This window comes from Aythya marila, assembly GCF_965140915.1.
Source record: "Aythya marila genome assembly, chromosome: 1".
Lineage (NCBI taxonomy): Eukaryota > Metazoa > Chordata > Aves > Anseriformes > Anatidae > Aythya > Aythya marila.
The window spans coordinates 207,113,796-207,137,059 of record NC_139042.1 but is presented as its reverse complement, the minus strand read 5'-3'; the positions used below and the strand labels follow the sequence as shown (position 1 = coordinate 207,137,059).

The following is a 23,264-nucleotide window of genomic DNA, read 5'->3' as shown; positions in this document are numbered from 1 at the left end:
TTTCTATGAGAGGTGATATAGTACAAAATAAAATGTCTGGATGACACACAAACTCAGGCTGGCAGTCCTTGTCGGCCAAACATGTTCAGTGTTGCCTTTGAAAGGGTAGTAGTTAGCCCTGACTTTGACTTTGGCTTCAGCTCAAGTGTATTGCATTGATGGGGCTGGCTACAGGTTAGTGAGTCCTGTTTGCTACAGCCCTGCAGACTCCCACACACCTGAATCCACAGCACATTTTATGTGGCCTGGACCTTGCATCTTTCCATCTGATATTTCTTGTTCCTTCTGGGTTCCCATTTTGACCTGTTTTTCCTGCAGGAATGCGAGGCACTTGCAGTGCTGCAGCCATGGGCAGAGATGCAGGGACATCTTGATCTGGTGCTGGGCTGGGAGCTGGGCTGAATCACTGTAGGGAGCACAGAGGCTGCCGGCAGAAATCCCCCACCACGTGGTTGGGACATCAGAGAACAAATGCATCGAGTTGCTATGACAACTGGAAGATTTACAGGATCCTGAAATTCTTGTACTTTGAACCTAAATTATTCCTCAGAAAAATATTGCAAGTGTGGCTGTGCAGCACAGCTGGAAAGTGCTTTGAAGGCATTCAGTCAGCAGTTAAACAGGGTGAGAGACCTTGCTAAATGTCAGGCAATATCCTGTTCAGATACCTGGCCAGTCCCTTCCTCTGAAGCCTGTTGGCTGTGGTAGTTAAAGTGTGCTCAGGGTTCAGCACCTGTTTGCACACCAGGTACAAGTTACCATGGAAGGAGTAGTCTTGGAAAGGTGAAGTTGTGCAGTCCCCTGTTAGTGGGATCACACCACTTCTGAGTATGCCTTTCATCAGGAGTGCAGGAGAACTTTGTAGTGCAGAAGATCTCTGCAGTGCATCAGATGCTGTGTTTTAAGTATCCCCTTGCTTTCGTCACTGAATTTGCAACAGCCTTGGTGGTCACGGCACAAAACCTGCCAAAGTTCAAGAAATATTTGGACAATGCTCTCAGGTGGTTTAAATTTTAGGTAGTCCTCTGCAAAGCCAGGAGTCAGATTTTTTGATGGTCCTTGTGGGTTCCTTCCAATTTCGGATATTCTATAAACAAGCGGATATTGTTGACTATGTGTTCCCTGCTGAAGGCATTCACAAATGTGAGGCAAACTTTAAGCATATTAAACTTCAGAATGAAAATTGATTCACTGAACAAACTTCAGGAAAATATGTCTTTCCTGACCTAAGTTCTGCAACACTCCAGCTCCACAGTGTGCATGTGCCACGTCTGCAGCAGAGTGCTCATCCCTCTGCGTCTACAGGAAGTTTTCCATTTCCACTCCTCCTCCTCCTGCAGAGCTGCTGGCAGAAGCAGGAGTTGGCATCTCCAGGTGCCTTTGTGAGGTCTGATTCTTCCAGACACTGGTAAGAGTTAGCTACAGGGTCAGGAAGGGCAGAGTGTAGCTGGTGGTTTATTCTGTACACTACATTTTTGAGGCTTAGAGATAGCACATGCCTGAAGCTATAGATTTAGGCCTATTGTACCTCCAGAACAGAGGAGTAACTGATGGCCATGATCATGGCCAGTAACAATGTCCTGTGTTTGTGTCACCACCTCCAAACCAGAGTGGTAGCTGGAGGTGGGCTGGAAGCTGGTGGTCCTGACCCTCACCATCACTGTGTGCCCCCACAGGGTTCCTTGATGCTTTTCCAGACACTGCTTCCAAACTCTCCCCAGGCTGCCATGCCATCTAAGTTGCTGGCTCCATGTGCTCCCAGGCCTGCAGATGTTCCCTGAGGAGAGCAGTGTGCTCTGGGTGTCTTGCTGGGATGGAAGCTGGAAGCAGATGGAGACACGTCCTCATCTGCTGTGGCTGTTCCTGTGCTCCCACTCCTGCCCCGGCTCTGTGCTCCTTCTCTGCCACCATCTTCCTGCTCCAGCGTGACCGACCAACACCAGCGTTGTTCTGGGTAGCTAATGCTGCTTTCCTGGCTCTTTTGCAGTGCCTTTCAGAGAAACTCCCAGCTATACAAAGCGGAGACGGATCCTCGGTGCTGGCGGCCTCTCTTCACCGCGCATGCTGCAGCGCTCGGCCAGCGACAACAACCTGAAGGCAGAGAGCCGGGCATCCTACTCACCGGTGCCCTCGCTGCGCAGCCTGCCTCCCCAGCTGCTGGTGCAGATGCAGGAGGCTGCAGCAGGGGCCGGCGGTGGGGACGGCAGCCTAGCCAGCTCCAGCAGCACCCGCAGCGCCCACAGCCGCTCCCCATCCCTGCAGCGCGTGCAGGAGGAGAAGGAGGCCGACCTGCCCACGCTCCGGAGGAGCAGCCGTGGCAAGGCCAGGTAAGGGGCCAGGGGGAGGCAAATCAAGGTTGACTCGTGCCGTGGCTGTTGTGGGCATCAGCACCCATGGGAACCCCATACCCACATGGAGCTGGGAGCCTTTGGGACCCCGGGTGAGAAGCAGGGAGGCTGGTGCAGTCTGGTACAGGGCTGCATCTCCCCACCCCAGCACTGCAGGGAGTGGGGCTGTCCAGGGCTTGGTGCAAGCGCTGTGGGGGCTGTTTTCTTCAATCTGCTCCCCAGCCCTCAGTCTAATTTTGCGTCTCAGAAGGATGGTAAGTACATCAATTCCATGTTGCACTTGTTGTTGCTATGACAATGAATGCATCTTGAAAACTAATACTTCGAGGTGGCATATTGCAGATAAGCCAACACCTAATGCATCCAAGCCAACTTGCTGTTATCGCTGCCCTCTGTGTCTACCTGCACAGCCAGTTGCTCTGTCGGACCCACTTGGGCACGGTCACCCACTAGTCAGCACGGGAAGGCGTTCATGGTGCTGCAGATGATTTCAGTGGCCAATATGTGTGGGAGTGATTCTTGGTTCTCCTGCTGCTCCCCAGCCATTCACTGGCCAAGTGCAAGGTGAACTCCAGCTCTGAGACCACTTGTCACAGCTGGTGCTTACCTTTGAGTGGAAGTCAAGGCATGGACCCCGTTGCTGATTTAGGGGGATAACTGCTGGTTATCTCGGACAGCGGAGACCTCCCTGAGGATAACTGCTGTTGGAGAGTGGTGGTTGACAAGGGTCCCTTTGGTGAGGACTGGGGTTCAGGCTTTGCTTCCCCAAGTCCTTTGTTAGAGAGGCAAGACTGACTGCAGCCATGTCTAGTGAAAAACAACATCTGCTCGAAGGGGCTAACAAGAAATTCTAATACTGTGAGGTCAGAGCAGGAGTTTGAAGAGCAAGTGCCAGGTCTGGGCTATGGTTGTGTTTACTGATGACCAGGAAATGGGTTTGAGCAGTGAAGAACCAGTCTGCAGATGACAGTTGTTTACATTAGCTCCATACCAGAAACAGCTTTGAGGCCCTTTGAGGCAATTTAAAGAAATTGGGGAAAAAGAAACATGTTGGTGAATACAAAATAATGAAAATAAATGCAAAATAGCTACTAGAAGGAAAAAAAAAAATGAACTACTCAATTACCTGGTAGGATTCCTAATTAACAGTTGAACTTGGGAAAAGTTGCAGGTTGTTTTCTAAGGAGTTCGTTGGAAACCTCTGCTCAACGTTCAGCTTCAGTACAAAATGCAGTGATATTAGATCACCTAAAGAGTGTGATGAATGATAAAGTGGAAAATAGTTTAATGCCATGACTAAAATCTATGATGACACCTTCGAGTGCTACGCACCAGCGTGAGCACTACTAGTGAGTGAGTGAGAACAGAGTGAGCTAAAGGGTCTCAGAGATGCAGCAAAAATCATCAGGAATGAAAAAAAAATCTGCTTTGAAGAGAGACGTAGAAGAGCAGGATTGTTACCTTAGAAACGAGATGAATAGGAGGAAATATGTTAAAAATATTGGAAATACGGAATGGTTTATAAAAGGGAAATAGGGAACTTCTGTGTGTTTTTTTTTTTCATGGCACAAGGAAAAAGGAGTGTGCAATGAAATTAATGGCAAGCAAACTGAAAACCAGTACAAGACTGTTTTTTTTCACCCTGCAGTTAGCTCTGGAATTCACTGCCTCAGGAACTTGCTAAAGCCAGAAGTACAGTATGTTTATAAAAACATTAGGAGGCTGGTGTGGGTAAAATAATGCTATGGGATTTTATAGTCAATAAGCTTTTGGAGCTATTCTCAAAATTACCTGGAGCCCCTGATGGCAACAAGGAGGAGGGGGCAACATGGTGAAGGCTCAAGCCTCCCCCAGCAGGGCCAGCTCATAGTGAGGAGCACAGGAAGGCGGCCACCTCTCCAGTCCTACTGCCAGCACTGTTGGAGCAAGCATCTGCCCTGTCTTCTGTTTCCCGCTTGTGCAAATTTATACAGGATTGCTGTAATTGACTTAATTTTTCCTAGCCGCATGCATTTCATAAAAGGTATATAAAACCAGAAATTATTCATTTTTTTTGGATGCTTGTATCATTTTTTAGGTATAGGAGTATTGTGAGATTCATAGCACTGAGCTTGGGGCAAATGAAGCTCACACATGCAATCTACATGCTCAACACCTTGTACATGCTAGTCATGTCAGAGCTGTCAGGATCATACAGAGGTGGTCTTGGTAACGTGAGAAACACAAGATGTGAAGTCAAAGGGGCAGAGAAGAAATATCTGTTGAGTCAGGCAATGGGATCTGAGCCCGACAGCCACTCACACGGGTTGCTTTGTGTTCTTTCTGTTGGACAGGGCTCAGCTGCCCCAGGCTGTGAGCAGGGCAGGGTGAAAGGGACATTCCCATGCAGGGCTGCTGGTGCCTGTGTTGGGTAAAACCACCACAGTGCCTGCGGCAGGGCTGCACAGAGCGTGGTCGGTGTGGTTCCAGCATGCCACCACCCTCATCCCAGCTGCGAATGCCAGGCCACGGTGTCAATAGTGCCGTGTACCCCTTCCTGAGGCTGTTCCCACATCACCACCCCCCCATGAGATGGCTGGGTGGGTGCTGATCTCCAGATTGCATCGTCTGATATTAAGTTACATAGAAGTTTGCACGCACCACTGCTGTTCAGTATGAGCTATATGCTAACTAGTGCTTACCAGTAGCTAACTAATAGTTGTATTGTGTTTGACCCAGTATTTCTTTCACTTGTTTGGCCTTGCAGCTCTCCAAGTCTGTTCCCAGTGCATTTGTTTGACAGCTTTTATTTACTTCGGGGCTAGGGAACAGCAGTGCGGGGATCCCTAGCTCATCTGAATACTCAGTTCCAAGTGATGTTTTCTTTTCCAACAAGAAAGCCTTTTCTTTGTAGTAAGTGACAAGACATCCATAAACACATGCAGTCCTCATGCATCTTCCTTGAAAAATCTTGCAGACAAATTGATTTTGGGTCAGATTTTTATCAGAGTAAATACTAAGAAAATTCAATGCCTTCAGCGTGTGCCCTGGAATTCTTTATTCTGAGGGAGAAGTCTGCCAGCAAAATTCTGATTGTTTTGCAAATATATTCAGGATGGCAAAGATAATTTATATGAAGACTGGTTTAGCTTTAGTGTTTCATGTTTTCCAGGAGTGATGCATGCAAGCACCGTGAGTGCCTGTGGGCTGGCCAGCAGTGCTGGCATTCAGCTGTGCTGGAAGCAGCAGCTGTTGACCTGTGTTGCTCTTGAGGCTTCAGCCATGCCAGTGACTTTGGTGGCTGAGTTCTCCGATGGTCCATGGGTCTCCTCATGTGGAGGTCTGCAGGAGGCTGAGGCCCTGGTCAGCTGGGGAGGCTGAACAAGAGCACACTTTTGGTCCTGGAGGACAGGCGTGTGTATATATGTAGGGCAGACCTGCGTGATGCCAGAGGTTAATCCACCTCCATGTGGCTTGGGACAGCCTTGCTTGGCATGTCTGAAATGCCTTTTTGTGGCTGGCTACCCCTGAGCTAGCAGCCTGCTGCTGGGAGGAAGCTTGGGCTGGGGAAAGTGGTGGGTAGAGGAAGTTGCTGATGCAGTTGGCTCTGACCCCAAAAGCCCTGGTGCAGGTCCCCAGGGCGAACAGAGAGAACTAACAAGAAGGGTCTAACACACCAACCTGTGTGACAAATCCTGCCTGGTCACAGGAAGCCCCAGGGACAGATGTGCCGTGGGCTTTCCCCTTCCCTGTGTCCATCTGTCCTCACCACTAGGGAGGTCTCTCACACCTGCTACTTCTCCTGGGTTATCATGCCATGCTGAATCTCGGTATGGGGAACACCTGGCTTGCGTCCCCCTTGCACAAACTTTGTGTACACTGAACACTGCTTGCGGTGTTTTCCTCAGTGTCACCTCTTCTTTTGGCTGTCGACCCCCATTGCCTTGCCTTTCCCCATAGCTTTCCCTCCGGCTTTCCCAGAGCTGCCACTGCTCCTCTGCAGCCTCCTGCCAGCCCAGTTCCTTGCTGACAGTGCAGTGCCCAGAGCAGGTGCAGGACAGCAGAGGAGTGCAGCAGCAGAATTACATTGCATGTTTTTCAGGCTGTGTTTTTGATAGCTCATAACACTGCATTTTATGAAATGGTGTGATGTATGACTCACATTCAGCGTGTGATAGCCTCCACTTTTTTTTCCTCCTTCAAAACCCACTACATATCAAGTGTTTCCCTATCTGAATCCTTTTGCATCTGATGGCTCCTGCATAGATTTAGTACCTTCAGTTTATCAGGCTCCATATAAATCCTAGCCTTGTTCTTTGCTGGACTTTGGAATATTCGGCAGGCCCTTTGTACTACCTGTAGATTTGTTAAGGATCTTCTCCAATCCATCATTCCTTTTGCTAAAGGTGACCCCAACCTAGGATAGCCCCTTCGTAACCCCTTGGCACCTCTACCCATCTGGACCATTGGCAAAGCACCAGGGCAAGTTCTCAGTCTGATCTCAGCTGTGTTTCCCAGGGCAGCTGTGGAACAGGGGGGAGAAGCCAAAGGAAAGCATCTGACTGTTTCTTGGTTGCCAGCACCTCTCATGGTCTGTCCTTGACAAATCCCTTCTTACTGTTACTGCATCACTTCCTCCTAGACAAGTGAAAATACTTTGGCTTGTCATTTGTTCCAATGTGGGTTTTGTTTTGTTTTGTTTGTTTGTTTGTTTGTTTTTTTTCCCTATGAACTGAAGTTACAGCATTTCTTTAGCTCTTATTTTTTCTGCTTTTTGGCAATTTGCTATTTTCCATGCTTTTGGGACATGTTCTATATAATGTGAGCCTTCAAAGATGAGCTTAAGTGTTCTTAGATTGCTTCAATCTGTTCTTAAACTTCCTAGTAGATGTATAGTCAGGCTTATCCAAATATTCTTAATTAATTTCTGCTTTTGGTTTCCAGGTGAGATCTTACCTGTCTGCCTCTGAAAAGATACACATCATTTCACAGTTGATCTTTGTATTAAAGGCTTATTTAAAGACTAACAAATATTAAGTACATTGGTCTTTTTAGTTTCATCCATTGGAAGTTTTCCATCTGCAGTTACCCAAGAGAGCACCAATAATTACCAGCAACTCCTGGGATCTTTTTCTCACTGTCAGTGTATTTACAGAATGATTTCTTGTTTTTCTTGCTTCTTTCCATAGTGACATTTATTTTCATGCTTGTGTCTTCTGGATTTTTGTTCTTTTGTGTGTGTGATAGCAATCACTCCTGTTTCTCTCCTTTCCTACCTTTCTCCTTCTTTCCGTGAACACTTACCATTTTGTGATCATTCCTATCAATGTTACCTCTGCCTTCATGTTTTCAGCCACTTGGAATCAAAGTGCTTAACGAGCCACTATATCTTTTTTTCTTCACGTTCTCTAATCAAATAAATTGTCACAAATGTAGTCCAAGAGCTTTCTGGACAGTCAGTGTCCTGCTCCTTACCTAGGAGATCTCCAGATAAATGCCATCTCTTATTATCCTTAAGTCCCCTAATCTAGCATCAGAGGGGTGTAGCGAAAGACACCATACTGGATCAGAATGGATAGCTGCCAAGCCCGGTGTCTTGGCTGATGGCTGCCCATGGCATATGTTTAGAGAGCCTGACACATGCTGAGAAAAGCAAGGATTATCCTACCCATTCTTTGAAATACCTTCTGATTTGGTCCTGTCTGTAAGCATCTCTGAAAAAGAAAATGTGAATTGCTAATGTGTGACTGGCTGCCGTGTGGACAGAGAGTCCCGGGCAGAGTGTTGTTCAGAGAGACTCTCCAGGCAGACTGCAATGAGCTCACTACTCTTCAGCTGCAAGTAAATAGAGAGAGCATCCTTTCCTAGCACCTCCCCTGAAGATTCTTGGAGCTTTGCCACCTTGAACAAATATCCTTCTGAAATTGCTAAAACTGCAGTTATTGCATCAACCACAACCTGGGGACTTTATTTCTAATATTCTTGACCTCTCCTTGAGCGTTTTAATAAAACAAATGCCTTGTCCCTATTTCTCTCTCTCTCTTTTTTTTTCTTTTTCTTCCTTTTTTTTTTTTTTTTTTTGTAATATTACTTTTAACAGTGTGAACTGATTTTTCTATTCCCAGGGCCTTTTTTTTTTCCTCAGCAATGTGAATGAGATCTTTGCCCTAACTGCTAAGTCACTGGTTTATTTATTTATTTATTAAATGCCTTAGACAATTTGTTTTACCTTCCTGACTTCTGAAAGGGTTAGAGCCATTTGATTTGTTCTACCTGCATCAGGGATTTGAGAAGAAATTGCCACAATCTGTTTCATTCTCTCTTCTGTGTCTTGGTTTTCAGCTTGTCAGCATCCGCTAATTTGAGTCCCCTCTGCTTCTCAGATGTAGCTTGCCTCCCTATTGCAGCAAAAATAATTCCCTGGGGGTGCTAGGGAACATGAAGGTCTGTGGTGCAAACGCCACTTCTCTGGATTCTCCTAGGGTCTCCAGCCTGCTTCAAGTGCTCCTGTGCTGTTTGCAGCACAGCTGAGAGCTCCAAGCTGTACAGCAGTACTGGTGCTGTGCCTGACACTCCTGGTATGACGTTTTATTTTGAGGTAGAACAATGAAGAACTGTCAGGGGATCAACTGTGAAACAAAGCTAGGGGATATCTTGCTCATAGTATGGTGCTGCTGTCTAAGGCAAGTCCTTGTTCTGGAATAGTGGACCATTAAGGAATGAGATGGACAGTGCTTCTTGAAGAAACATGCAATGGGAATGACTGTGAGTCCCCAATTGTCTGACTGAACACCTTGTGCAGGAAATACGGGGTGCTTGCAGAGGAGTTACAGACCTGTAGAATAATTAAAATTGGAAGGAATGTCTGGAGGACGTCTGAAGGAACATCTGGTCAAACCCTCCCATTTAAGGAGAAAAGAAAACTCCAAAAACTTGTTGATAAAACAGTGGGAAGGGCCTCATCTGATCCCTTGGGGATGCTCCTGCCCTTTGCCAGGGGCTCCTGGCTGCGCAGCTGAGATGGGGCTCTGGGTGCAGGAAGCCTGGTCGGGGCCAGTCCCAAGGCTGGGAACCAAGGTCAGGATGCCATCACTGGTCCTGAGCTGTGCCGGGGGGTGCTGGTGCCTGGTGTGCCCAGGGACCTGCCTGGCACTCCCAGTATCACTGTCTGCCAGCCTGACATTTTCCTCCCACAGGACATGCCCTGTCCAAGATGCTGGTGCCTGCCCTTGCCCCAAGCTCCCGTCTCACCAGTCTTTGGGGGCAGCTGTGGCAGGACCCCCCTGCAGACCTTGTATGCACCCCAGTGCCAGTTCCTCCCCCACCTGCCTGTGGCAGAATCATAGGATCATAGAATGGTTTGGATTGGAAGGGACCTTAAAGATCAACTAAATTCCAACGCCATGGGCAGGGACCCCTCCTACCGGCCCTGGCCCTGAACACGTCCAGGGATGGGGCATGTCCTTCTTGTGCTGGGGGTCCCAGAGTTGAACTCGGTGCTTCAGGTGGGGTCTCAGGAGAGCAGAGTAGAGGGGGGAAAATCCTTTCCCTGGCCCTGCTGGCTGTGCCGCTTTTGATGCAGAACTGCTGCCAGGGAAAGAAACAGTGCAATGGCAGCATTTCTTCTCAGGACAGAGTCTCTCCTTAACCATGCAAGTAACTGCTTGCACCACGAAACGTTTCTGAGACATGCTGCTCCCCTCAATGTCTGCCAAACTGCATCTGAAGTAACTAGGACAAACACCTTTTAAGTTTTGATAAACTAAAAGAAAATCTGAGCAATATTCAAGTAAGATTACCTCCATGCCAGGCATGTTTGTCTCTGTAATAGCTTTTTCTGTTTGCGTTGAAGTTCCCATAAGGATATATGCTGTCAATTTGGTACACCAGTGAATCTTCAGGAATATTTATTTTAGTTGGGCAAAATTAAAATGGGACTAGATGCGAGGAGCTGAGCTGCCCTGCAGAGTGCTTTCCTCTGATGGGGTGCAAGCGCCTACACTGCCTCCAGGACTTGAGGGCCAGAGGCCACCCCCGTGGCAATTGCCCTGGCTGTCATCCAGGGCCTTCTTACAAAACTCTGCAGCAGTGCAAAGAGAGTGAATGATGCATGCAGACCTTACAATAAATAAGGCTCGCTATCTGAATAAGTAACAAAGCATTTTGATAGGCTTTCCTGCCTTCTGTTGGTTTAAACATTACATTTTATATCTGAAAACGGTGCTGCAAGATTTCCAAAGTGGTGCAGGATTTACAGGACCCTCATGTCGAGCTCTTCTACTCTGGGTGGGCTGGAGCACCTGGCAGTGGAGGAGGGCCTTGGCATGATGGTACTGCAAGGAGAAACAACGGAGAGTATAAAATCTGACACAGCACTTAGACGTGGCAGTGAGGTCTGGACTGGTTGGCACAGTGTTTGCAAAGGTTTTGCACAGTTTAAGGAGCTGAAGTCTGAATGGCTGGAGTAATCCAGGTGAGCAGTGGTGGGGACCAGGCGCTGAAGCCTGGGGGTGCCACTGTAGAAGTGCTGCTGAAGCCCAGTGGTGGGGTGACTTCAGCAGGGGAAGGGCCTGGAGGTGGAAGCCAAACGCTCTGGTGCCCCAGTCTGAGAGTGCTGGGGGCTGGCTTACGCTCTGTTGGTGACCACCCCCCTGCCCGGGACCACTGCCTCCAGAGCACATCAGAGGAGAGGATGCACGTTGCCCTTGTGCTGCCTGTACACGGAGTTACAGAAATAGCCACACTTCAGAAAATGTGGAATAGTGAATGACAACAGTATTAGCAGGCTCAGCATCTTGAGGAAGGCGAGACACTGAAAACACTTGCCATGCTAAATTCTGAAGGGGAATTTCAAAAGGATGACAGAAATTCACCAAAAAGGCCTAAAAAATCAGAAGCAGTAGCATCCTTAAGGGCGATACAGGAGGTGCTGGAGCAATCCAGCTGGAGCTGCACAAGGCAGGACCTTTGGGAGAGGACCTCATCAATAAGGGAATCTAGCTGCCTGCAGTAGGGCTAGGAAACTCTCTGAGAGGAAAGGGACCACTGGAAATGGGAATCTGAGTCTAGGGAAGACAGCATGACCTGCCAGGAGCAAGAAGAAGCTGTCTTCCCAAAGGAGACTTTTGTGTAGACTCTGTTCTTCACCTATGGTGAGGGTCCTGGTGCACCAGACAGGATGGAAAGCATCTCAAAGGAAAAATCCTTTACTGGCCTCTCAACCCTAAATTGCCAGAAGAATAAAGATTTGGGAAAAGAAACTGTGTCACCCTGAGCAGCAAGAGTTCCATGATGGGAAATGTCAACAAGGCTGCACAACGTACTTGTTTTTAGCAGGAGGTGGCTACATGAGTGGAGAGTGGCTTAAACTGAAGGGGATTTGAGTTTCACCAGTCCAAAACATTGAAATGCGACACTATAAATAATACAGTGATGTACAAATAATGTATTAGAATGGGTTTTCCCACCTCAGCTTTTTGATCTTGTTGATAGTGCAGGGTTGTGAACAGCAGGATGAGTGCAGGAGATGAAGAGCAAAGGCCAAACTGGAGATGGGCATGGGAAACGCATCAAGAGGATGAAGCCAAGCAGACCACTGACTGGAGCCAGTGATCAAGGGTTGTTAGAGCTTTCATTAGGTTTCCTCTTGTATGAGGTTAATATGGAAACTAGGCACTTATGGTATGATGCAGAGCAACCTTATTCTAAGAGGTTCATCTGGATTGCTCCAGCCATTCAGACCTAAGAGAAAAGGAATTATCTGCATTAAAAATGAGCCATGACACGGTAGTGATAGAGCAAAAAAAATCACACTGCTGTTGAAGTCAGGCTGGCAGCCTTTCAATGAGGTATGGCATGGCAGCCCATCCTTGGACCTGCGATGGAGGTTTTTCCTGGCACTGATCTTGTCCCAACCCAGCTCTGGGCATGCTGAGCAGCAGAGCTGCTTCCTCACAGGGACAGCAGGGAGCTGCCACTGGAAGCAAGTCACTCCTGGCTTCTTCCTTGTTCCTCACTTAGGACAGCCTGAGGTGTGCAGGTCCCTGCAATCATCCATAGCTGGTCTTTGTGGCTCCCGCACGCTCATTCTCTGCATTGCTGATCCCCAGCTTGGTTATTTCATACTGGAGGAAAATGTAAGACTTCAAAGTTTGATAAAGTGTGTAGATAAGTACAGGCAAATGAGTACTGCAAGGAAGAAATTCAGACAGTCTCTACATTTTACTGGATTTTAAATTAACTGCAGTCCCACAGGCTTCCTTGTCAGTGCTGCCATGAAAAATCACTGCTTTTTTGGTGAGGAATCACTCATTAAAATACAGAACAAAACATCAGAATTTATAAAATGAGATAGAAAATAATGCCAATAATAAGACAACACTTGGCGGGGCATTGAGTCCAGCTGCAGTGTGCAGTGCTCGTAGCCCTGGCCCAACGAGGGGCACCAGCACAGCAGGAGGGAGGCAGCAGAGCTGCTGCTGCAGGGCTGCAAGTGGGCAGCTGTGGGGCTACGGCATTTGTCCAGTGAGGAAAATCCTCGCAGAATGGGGGAAGCAACATTTAAAGCTACCAGATATTTTTCCTTTGCATCTAGTTAGGCCATGCAGCTCCCTCAGCTTCCTTTCTCACAATCACTTCATTGTAGTTACTGCTTGTTGTGATTTGCATCTTGTGATTTACACTTGTCGTTTGACCATCAGCTGATGGGTGAGGAGGATGTTTTCCTGGGGCTGGCTTAGCACCACGGGCAGCATCTGAGTGGAGGCACCCACGCCTCTCCCACAGGCAGGCAACTCCCATGGACGTCCTGGCTGCAGCAGAGAACCACGAACATCCTTCCTGGGGCCCCACTCTGTCATTCCCTGCGATGTTGCTCTCCCAGCTGAGCCTTTCAGTCCACAGAATATTTCTGCTCAGGGCTGTCTTTCTTTCCTTTTTTAATTTTTTAAGGAGCATCTGCCTTCAGCTGCAGGGTGTCAGTGTAAGAGCTCCTTAGTCTTGACTTGCCAGTTGTGTGTTCTGCTAACAGACTCACTAAGGTTATTTTCAATACAGACTTCATTCCTCCAGCGGGAAGCTGGTGGTGTGAAGGCACCCTCCCTGCAGACACAGCCCCACTGCCCTCTTCATGCCTGTAGCATGCTGGAGGTCTGGCCGTGACTCTGGGCCCCTGCAGGGTTGGGGAGGGGATGTCCTCGCAAGACCCGGGACCAGTTTCAGCATCAATGTGCTTTTCTGGCAGAACGCAAGCAACAATGTGGCCGTATGGCTCAGACCAGCAGGCCAGGAGCAAAGGCAGTGGCCTGAATGTGAATGAGCTCTGCGACGCTCTGCAGGCACGAGCAGCCCGCCCATCCTCGCCAGGGACCTGGAGAGCAGACAGAAATGTAAAGCGGTTTGAGCAGGTGGCCGGTGCTGTCCCAAGTGAAGGTTTACTAAGAAAGAAGCTGCTGTTGCAGTAGACAGTCAGATAATTCGTCTTTCTTCTCTGATGCAGTGCCTTGGTGCATGCTGGGCTAATTCCAGTGATGTATTTTCTGGATGGCAATGTGTCGTGTCTCTCAACTCACAGCTATCTACATGTTCTCTGTGCATCCAGCTGCTTTTCCCAAATATGATAGTACAATAATTTTTTACAGCATCATCAAGATGTGATCTCTGAGCGCTTCCCACTGGGGGAGTAAGTTAATACTCTTGACTTCAGTCCTGGAATTATAGGACATAGCAGAATCGCTGTGTTTTGCTCCCATCTCTGAGACCCTTGCAGTCCCAGCTGCAGGTGATGTCCCTTTACCCTGCTGTGATAACTTTCTCTCCCTTGTTTTCACCTCTTGCTGCCTGTCTCTGTGCATTAACCTCCTGCATTGCCTGCCATCCTTAGCACCAGCTCTGTGCCAGCCCAGCGCTGTGCTTTTTGGTGCTATACCTGTGGCCGCTGCCCAGTGTGCTTCTGTTAGTGCAGGGCAGCAGTCTGGATGTCACTGCAGCCAACTTGAGAGGCTTTGCCCGCTATGCAGAGTCTGCCAGAAACTAAACAGCCTGTTTGGCAAGGTAAGGGACAGGGTAGTAAGTAGAAGAGAAGATATCCCCATGCCTTTATCAATCAGCGGCACAGTCTGAATATTGTGAGTGCTGTCGGGCAGCCTGCTTTGAACAGAGCTGTGCAGGGTGAAGGCAGAGACAAATGCAGCAAATAAGCATTGGCTGGAGGTGCTCTCTTTGTATGCAGAGATGTTGGAAAGAATGGGATTGTTACTGCAGAGGCAGGATTAAACAAGGAGGATGTGATTTAACATCATGGTTGGTTTGGAGGAGCCATCAAATATATAGTCTGTTCTGAGCAGGGTCCCATTTGTAATCGTGCCCTCCCCACAGTAATTCACTAGCATTTCTCACAGCATCACTGTTCCTTTAACTAACAGGTACGCTTGTATTTATAGATGATAGATGAGCAGGCAGGTGGAGCAGAGGCCGGTCAATACTGAACATGGTGCCAAAGGGGGATGCGTTCTTCAGCAGGGAGCGCTCCTTGCTTCACAGACACTGCAGAGCCTGGTGCCCGAGGCATAAGGATGCTGTGCAGGACGTCAGTAGGTGATTTCAGTTTTGCCAGTCCAGAGTATTTAAAACTGACACTGGCTGCAGGGCTGACTCATATCAAACAGAAGCAGAGACCAAACAGTGAAATGACACACTGCAAAGGAAGTAATTATTGCACATCAAGTAATGAATCTGTGGACCACCTTGCCATAGGCATGGCTTGGGCCCAGCACCCAGGGAGATGCAGAGGAGTGAGGCTTCTGGCTGACGCAGCAGCAGTGCTGCTGCAGGAGTTGCAGCAGGGGGATCACTGCTCATAGAACCATAGAATGTCTTGGGTTGGAAGGGACCTTAAAGATCATCTACTGCCAACCCCCCTGCCATAGGCAGGGATGCCACTCACCAGATCAGACTGCCCAGGGCCTCATCTTGATTGCCTCCAGGGATGGGACATCCACAGCTGCTCTGAGCAACCCATTCCAGTGCCTCGTGTCATATGTTGTGGAAATTTCTAAAAGGGACTAATGCCCTTGTGGGGGCAGGTTATTCCTGTCTTGATACTATTGTCTTTTATACCCTCTGCCTTAAAAATTAGCCCTGCCTCCTTCTGGCTGTGGAAGTTGTGCAGGTTGGACTTTGGCTCCAAATCAAAATTGACAATTCTAGGGTTCTACCATTGCTTTGCCATGAGCTCTCTCAGTTACACAGGACATTGCGTGACAGAGGTTTTCCAGCCTTCCTCACCCCTCCGTCTGCAGTCACGCTGATGTGGAGCCAGGTGGGAGTGCTGCTGCTCCTGGGAAAGCACATGCTCTGTCAAGACAGCCTTTCAGCAGGCTCAGGGATGAGCCATCAAGATCTGTGCATGAGATATCCAGCCCTGCTGCCTGCCAGCAAATGTTGCTCTGCTCTTGTGCAAGCACAGCCAGCTGCAGGGTGGTGACTTACATGTATGCACCAGCAGGCAAAGAAAGGTCCAGCATGCTGCACCAGATTGGTGTGTACCAAAGCTGACAAAGTGTCTGCACACACGTCATTCGTACCTTGCTTCATCTGCCATTGCAGGAGTGGTGCTCACCTTCAGCACAATTGTCCATGTCACCCAAGTCTCAGACTTTGGCAGTCTTTTTTTTTGCAGAAAACAGATGCAGGTACTGGAGATTTCAGAGTGCAGAAGGGACTGTAATCATCCAGGCACCAGATACCATGGGTGCAAGAAGCCTACATCCTGCACACCATGCACATGAGCACAAGGCCAGAAGAGGAGGGAGCAGTGCTCATGGCACCCATTCAGTGGGCGTTTTGGACTCAAGACAGCTTTTGATTTTACCTGAAGATGGCCAGCTTTGAAGTGTATGTTAAATCCAAAAGGCTGGTTCGTAATCTCAGTTTTTACGTGCTTCTGCCAAGCAAGTGTCCTAATGCAAGGCCTGAATGGTTAAACACCTCCTTCTCTGTGGGCTCATTGGAGCATCATTATTCTTGTCTGCCTGCCTAGAGAGGCTCCAGTTTGGCAGGAAAGACAGTGTGAGCTCTTGGACAATGTACTGCTTCTGAGGGTCATTGGGCTGCTCCTCCTGGATGCAAGGCTGCAGCACACGCGGCCACCACCCTCTGCCCAGGGCATAGGTGCTGGCATCCCTGCACCTGCAGCTGGCATCTCTGTGCCTGTTCCTCCGAGGTGTCTGTGTGGGAAATGTGGCCAGGTGGGCTTTCAGGAGGGGGCCGCCACACACTGGACGCAGGTACAGAGATGCCCCAGTTATGAGGCTGGACTTTAACCCAAAATATCTGATATTTTAATGCTTTTATGTCTTGGTTTAATGTTTATGTAGCTCATAACCAGCATGTAGAAGTCTCACTGTAAGACTGCCAAAGGCATTTAGGACCCCCAGAGTTTTCTGGTGTAAGCCGTCTGGAGTGACCCTGGGCTGAAGCAAGCAATGTATTATCATTGCCATTTCAGTAATGTGGTATTTATTACACATTTTTATAGGGCTCCCTAGCTATGGTATCTGCACCCCAAATAAGACCACACTTTATGGCTTGCATGAAAATGGTATTATTGCCTGGAATTCAGCATCACTGACAATGGGTAGCAATCTCAGCTGTAGTAAAATGGTTTTGTTTCCTGTTTATGGGGCTATTACTTTGTGGTGGGTAGAAGGCTCACCAGTGGCATTTACTGAGCTAGACTGCTTGTAGTAAAAATGTTTTTAGCGGTTTTTAATCTTTTGGTTGAAATATCTTCTAATCTGAAATTTCTCAGGTTTTTCATTGCTTCTGGTTCAGTTTCAGTTAAAATGGACCAGAATTTTTGAAATGAGGAAAGGTGAAGGAAAAGTGGTTGCAATATATTCTTTGAGTAGACATGATGCTTGTAAAAAATTAGTGATAGAAAGCTAATATTTTACATCGGTGTTAGCAGTGAAGCAAAAAGGTGACAGTACTTCAGAATGAATTCTGATTTTGCAAGCTACTAGGGGTTAGAAAAATCAGGTTTTGTATTTGTGTATTTTTTTTTTTTATAAATGACAGTCTACTAAATCAGAGTACCATAAACTCTGTCACGGTGTAGGGCATAGCTCTACAGAGAGATTTACTTTGGCTTCACTTCCCCTTTACTTCAGACACTTACTGATCGTTGCTCCAACAAAACTGCATGGAAGCCTAACAGTGTGCAGATTAGAAAGCCAGCGTTGGGTCCTCATCTGCCAGATGTAGCATGAGATGGTGATGGTGATGAGGTGGTGTGGCCTTTGACCACACTGAGCATTTGAACTGGCAGTGACAGTTCTTGCTTGGAATCCTGAAACAGACCCTAAAATTCACAGCCCAGATAAATATCTGCATTTTAGTGCAGGGTGGGGAGCCCTTTCCTGCAGTGGCTCACTCACACTCTTCCTAGCACAGCCATGTCTGTAAGTGTGGAGCGGGTGACAGATGGGCCATGAGATGGTTTGGTGAGCACTGTAGAGGCCATCTCAGGTGCACAGGCGTCCCTTGCTGGAAGCACGATCTGCTCTCCTGGGGGAACACCACAGAGCTAGCCCTGCTGAAGCTTCAGCTCAGACAAGCAGCAGAGGTTTGCTGTGCTCTTCTCTCCACCCCAGAACTTGCCTGGTATCCCCAGGGCTGGGATGAGGCAGCTGCAGGGTGTGTGGACATACAGACACTTATTTTGCCTTTGCAGGTACCAGGACAGGTTTTGTAGAAGTTGTCAGATTTGGCTTGCTTTCAACTTTGAGTACTGTCCACTTAAGATGTTGCTGTTGTGCGCATGAGTGCTCTGCAGAACAGTGAGGGTGAGAGCTGTATATAAACCCAGCACGGAGCTGAGCATTTGCCTTGCCAACAGTGTAAATTACAGCAAAAACTTGAGGTCGTGACCATGTCTTGTTCCCACCTCCATGCTACAGAGCTCCGTGCAGGAGGCCTGCAGTTGTTCCGTGCCCCAGCTGAGAAGCAGCAAAGTCTGGTGGTGGTGGACAGCATTGCCATTTGAGCTGAGGCTTGACCAGAAGTACAATCAGATGTTTATGCCCTGTGTGTGAGACTCTTTGCTCCTCCTGCCTTATTCTGCCAGAGCTTTCACAGCTCCTTTAATTTTGAGCTCCAGGGTCACAGGAGCAAAATGACTCATCTTTGGTCGGAACCCCCTAGCACCATGCTGGTTTTCTGTACAAAGCCTTTCCTAAAAAATACAGCAGGCACAGAGGTGCCTGCCCTCTTCATTGCAAGCAATCACCTTCTTAGACTATTTGGGAGTCCCATAACTGTTCAATTACTCTTGTATCTGTTGGGAAAATGTTTCTGGCATCATTTGTGCCTGTGGGCAGTTTTGGGACCCACGCTGGCTGTTTCAGTGCTGTGGGTGTTCCTGAAGCAGGTTGTTTGGTTGCCTGTATCAATTTTTCCCTCCTTGAATGAGAGGCAATAGACTTGTGACTCCCAAAGTAATATGGTATCCTCTGTCTTGAAAAAATCATGAAAAATATGTGCTACTTCTACACTGCTGTCATGTGTCAGCTCCTTTAGAAAACTGAGTTGAAGATTATCCAGTGTCCTGTCTGAATGCAATAAATGCTCTAGGTTTCACTGCCTCTCGTATGTTGATTTCCATAGTTGCATCTCCATTAGCCAGTCAACTTTTGTGTTAAGTTTTTATCAAACACCAAGGCAAAGTATTAAATTACTTTTTAGACTATCTTTATACCACTCTCACACATAGTACTCTGCTACTTTTGTCTGTGTTCCCGTAGGCCTGAAAAGCTTTTCCTTGTTTGCTTTAATGTCCTTTGCAAGGGTTACCTGAGACTGACTGTTGTGGTTACATGGTCCTGATCTTTTCACTGCCTTCTCACACAGAAGCCTTTCCAGAATTTTAGTTGTTCATTTCTGAACTCTCCTGTTCCCATCTTGTTGCGTGTATTGAGCTGAACTCTGCTCCCAGCAGTGAGTTACACACAGGGGTGCACTGAGCTCTCAGGCTCTCAGACTGCTGTCATCCAGCAAGAAGGAAGCTGCAGGTGAATACATCCCATCAGTTTAGGAGTGCCTTCTTTAGGCACCGACCAAATTCCATCTACATGAAGTTGGGAAGACACTTCCCTCATGGATGACGCAGCTGATGTCTTGTTCTGTTTTTCTGGAAGCTGTTAGCAGCTGCTGGTGTTGGTCACTCTCAGGATCTGAAGGACTGCAAAGCTGTTGGGGAGTGGAAGCTTCAGCTTCTGTCTTTGAACAACTGAGTGGGCAGTGAAATGATTTTACGTACAGAGGGATTGCTTGAGTCTTGTGTTGAGAATGAGAAATGGCTCTGCAATTTCCTAAACGAGAATGAAGATTCTATGTTAAAATATGCTGACACTTCAGAGTGGATGCCTGGCTCACCGGAGGATCTACTGGATTTCCATCTGGGTGGTCAGGAATGGCAGCTGTGTTTGGCACAGATTGCAGAGAAGTAGTGACATGGAGCTCAGGACTGGCAGCAATGGTCTTGGGAGAAGACTCTTCTATCTGCACAGTTCAGAAAAAGGAGCTGTCATCATTCACAGCATTCATAGCAAAACCCAGCACTGACCCTCCTGAATATGATCCATGCCTGCAAAATCCAAGAATGCCTTGGAAGGGAAGAGCAAGCATGAGCTGCATGGCTTCTACGCAGTGCACTAGTTGAGCATTGTTGACTTTTGTGTCCTGATGCACTGTTCATATTTTCAAGAGGAATTTTGAGACTCATTGAAAAGGACTTCAAGGAATTTGAAAACCTCTGGCAGAAATCTGAAAGGTGATTTAGACATGGACTGTGAGTGTCTCCATGAGGGAGATGATTTTGAAAACTAAACTTTTATGAGTTTGGCAATGACCACATAACACAAGACATTGAATGTAAGCTGAGTGCAGAAAAAATCAAATGAGATTTGAGGTTTCTGTTTTTTTAAAGTGAGGATAATTAAGAGTTTAAGTGAATTATCATGTCATCTTTAATCTGAGACTCGGTGCCAATTTAAGTGACCTGTTCTAGTCCTGCTGTGTGGTGGAGGGCTACCGCTGGGATGTTGGGGTCAATGATCTAACCAGGGCAAGGCAGGAGGTTGTTACTGAGGTCTGTGGTCTGTGTTAGGGGAAGGTTGGACTGGGCGAGTACAGTAACCTTACCTGAAATTTAGGAGAGCTTTTTAGCCTTGATCTCCACTTATGCTCTCTCCTTCCTCTGGCATCAGATGCTACCAGTGCCCTGGAAGCCCTGTTACTGAAACACATGCTTGTGAGAAGAGACTTCCCAGTGTGGGCCTGGGATTTTGCTTGCCCTATTGGTCGGCATCCTGTCTTCTCTTACAGATCATGTCACCACTAAAGCTCACTATTATCAGTTTTATCAAGCTTCTTTCAGTTACCATCTTTGCTTGGTCTCCAAGGTGTCCTGATAGACATTTTTTATCCTTTGCTAGCAAGGTGGCAGGCATCCACAATGAAAGCAGCTGAGAGAAGTGTCATCCCAGATAACTAATGAGAGGACCCGAGGAAATGGCCACAAGTTGCACCTGGGGAGATTCAGATTAGATTTCAGGCAAAAGTTTTTCTTTGAAAGAGTGGTCAGGCACTGGAACAGCCTGCCCAGGGCGGTGGTGGGGTCGCCATCCCTCGCAGTGTTTAAGAAGTGCCTGGACAAGGTGCTACAAGATACGATTTAGTAGCTTAGTGGGTAGTATTGGTGATAGGAGGACCATTGGAATAGATGATCTTATAGGTCCTTTCCAACCTTGTGTTTCTATGATTCTATGATCCAGCAGAAGAGCATGTTTTACAGGGCTTCTGCTGTTTTCGTAGTATAACATGAGGAGGGACAAGGTTGCCCAAGAACTTCAAGCCAGCATTACTCTGGGTGAAACAATGATGCCCAGGACCTCAGTTGTGACATTCTTGCTACACTGCCTGTGGCATAAAAGAGACCAAAGGCAGGTCTGGTGTCTGGTGCACAGGTTGTGGTTGCACAGAGAGGGGTATTTGGGAATGGGGAGAGTCACTAAGAGCAGGAGGCACCCGGACAGGAGGGCCAGTCAGCCAGCTTGTACCAAGATCTGACAGGTCATGAAGGGGTATTTAAACTAGAATATAAAGGAAAGCCTTTGTCAGTTTAAATGTAGTGTGAAACTTGTCATTGCAAACTGCTGTTTTGCCAGAGTAATGTGATTACCAATGTGATGCCCGTCCACCAGAAGGGCTAGAGAGGCTCAAGGGAGCTGTGGAAATCCTTTATATGATGGTAGTGTCTGCAGTTAATAAACGATAACATCACTGAACATGTGGAGTAGTACAACCCACTAGGAAGAAACCAAGATCTTTTGTGAAGAGAAACTTCCCTTGCTGACCTGATATAGGAGCTGTACAACATGTTAACAGACCTCTGAGTGGAGTCAAGGAGGTGAACAAAATACATTTGGATTTTCTAAAAATCTTTAGATGAGGTTTCATATCAAGGCTGTTGAAACTAAGAATCAGATAAAATATTTCCTTACGGCTTGAAGGCTTGTAAATTGAGGAAGCAAAAGTTGGGACTTATGTGTCCCTTTTCAGGATGGGAAACCATCAGCAGTGGGGTACCTGGAGATGCTGTTGAAACTGCTTCATTCTCTGTTTTTCTCAATGAGCTAGAGAAGAAAGTGTGCAGTGAAACCTTCAAGTCTGAGGATGAGATGAGGTCTTTTGAGTATCCAGATGATGCAACAGTTCTGGTGAATGCCAGGAAGACTCCCAGGCAGTGTGCATCTAAAAGTATTAGAAATACTCTACAGTCAGCTACATAATGCTGAATGTGGAGCTGGTGGCTAAAGCTCCAGAAAGGTTTTGGAGCTGATGCTGATAGCTCTCAGAATCACGAGCATGGTGCACAACAGCAGCCAAAACAAGCAAACAAGCAAACAAACAAGCAACGAACAAACAAAACTGCTAACCAACAAAATACGTCAGAATAGAGATGGAAAGAAGGCAGGCAATGTCATTTGGGGCTATGCTGATCCTGCACATGCAAGCCTTCAGAGCTGTGTGTGCTTCTCAAGGGGGAAGTGGTGGAGCTAGAGAAGGTCCGGGAAGGACAGCTAAAATAGGGATGGAGCAACTGCCCTACAATGAGCGGCTGAGAACGCTGGGACTCTCCAGCTTGGAGAGGAGAAGGCTCAGAGAGACACATGGCCAAGGCTTACAAAGCCACCCAAGGCAGTGGATACTGTAAATGCAGATCTGCTCTTCACCAAATGGTGCAGCATTAGAAGGAGAGGGCTCACAATGAAACTAGTGGCAGACCAGATACAGACAAAGCGAGTCTGTCAACAGACAAAGCAAGCCTTCTTTACACAGCAGGCACTGGTCTTCCAGATTCATGGAATGGGAGGCCATGGAGGTAGACAGTGCTGTCAGATTCAGAAAGAGATTAGATGAAGACCTGGAGAGCAGATCCGTGCACAGATACTAACAGGACTGAGCAGGATTGTTCCTGCTAATGTCCCCAGAACAATGATGTTGGATGCAGGAAGGAACAAGTGAATAGCCAGGCAAATGTGCTCTCCTCAACAGCATCTTCTGATGCTCCTTTCAGAGACAGAAAACTGCTGACAGACCATTCACCTCTACCTGTGAAATATTTCTTGTGTTTCATTTGTTAATTACCTTACAATGAGACTTCTGCTGTTGTGTTGTACTTTTTTGATCTGAAGTTTGTGTAGAGTCTTTCAGGTCCCACCCTAGATGTTCAGTGTAATGGAAGGCTTTTCACTTTTAGAATCTACTGGAAGTTGTAAGCAACACGTCTGATTGCATTAGATGTGTCATTTGTAAGATCCATTTAGGTTAGATATGAATCCCATCCTCGGGCCTTATCTCCCTGGTGGTAGCACT

General features: G+C 47.5%; 1 protein-coding gene across 18 annotated transcripts in view; it reads left to right on the top strand.

Annotated features, from left to right (window-relative positions):
• Window positions 1-23,264, top strand: part of SHANK3 (SH3 and multiple ankyrin repeat domains 3) — a 374,153-nt gene that overhangs the window by 129,910 nt on the left and 220,979 nt on the right. For all 18 annotated transcript variants that reach the window (XR_014317924.1, XR_014317925.1, XM_082764921.1 and 15 more), the window contains one exon: window positions 1,988-2,327. Coding sequence is in view for 16 of the 18 variants with exons in the window: in XM_082764921.1 (XP_082621047.1) it covers window positions 1,988-2,327 (340 nt within the window). In the remaining 2 variants the exon portion in view is untranslated. The remainder of the gene's footprint in view (window positions 1-1,987; window positions 2,328-23,264) is intronic.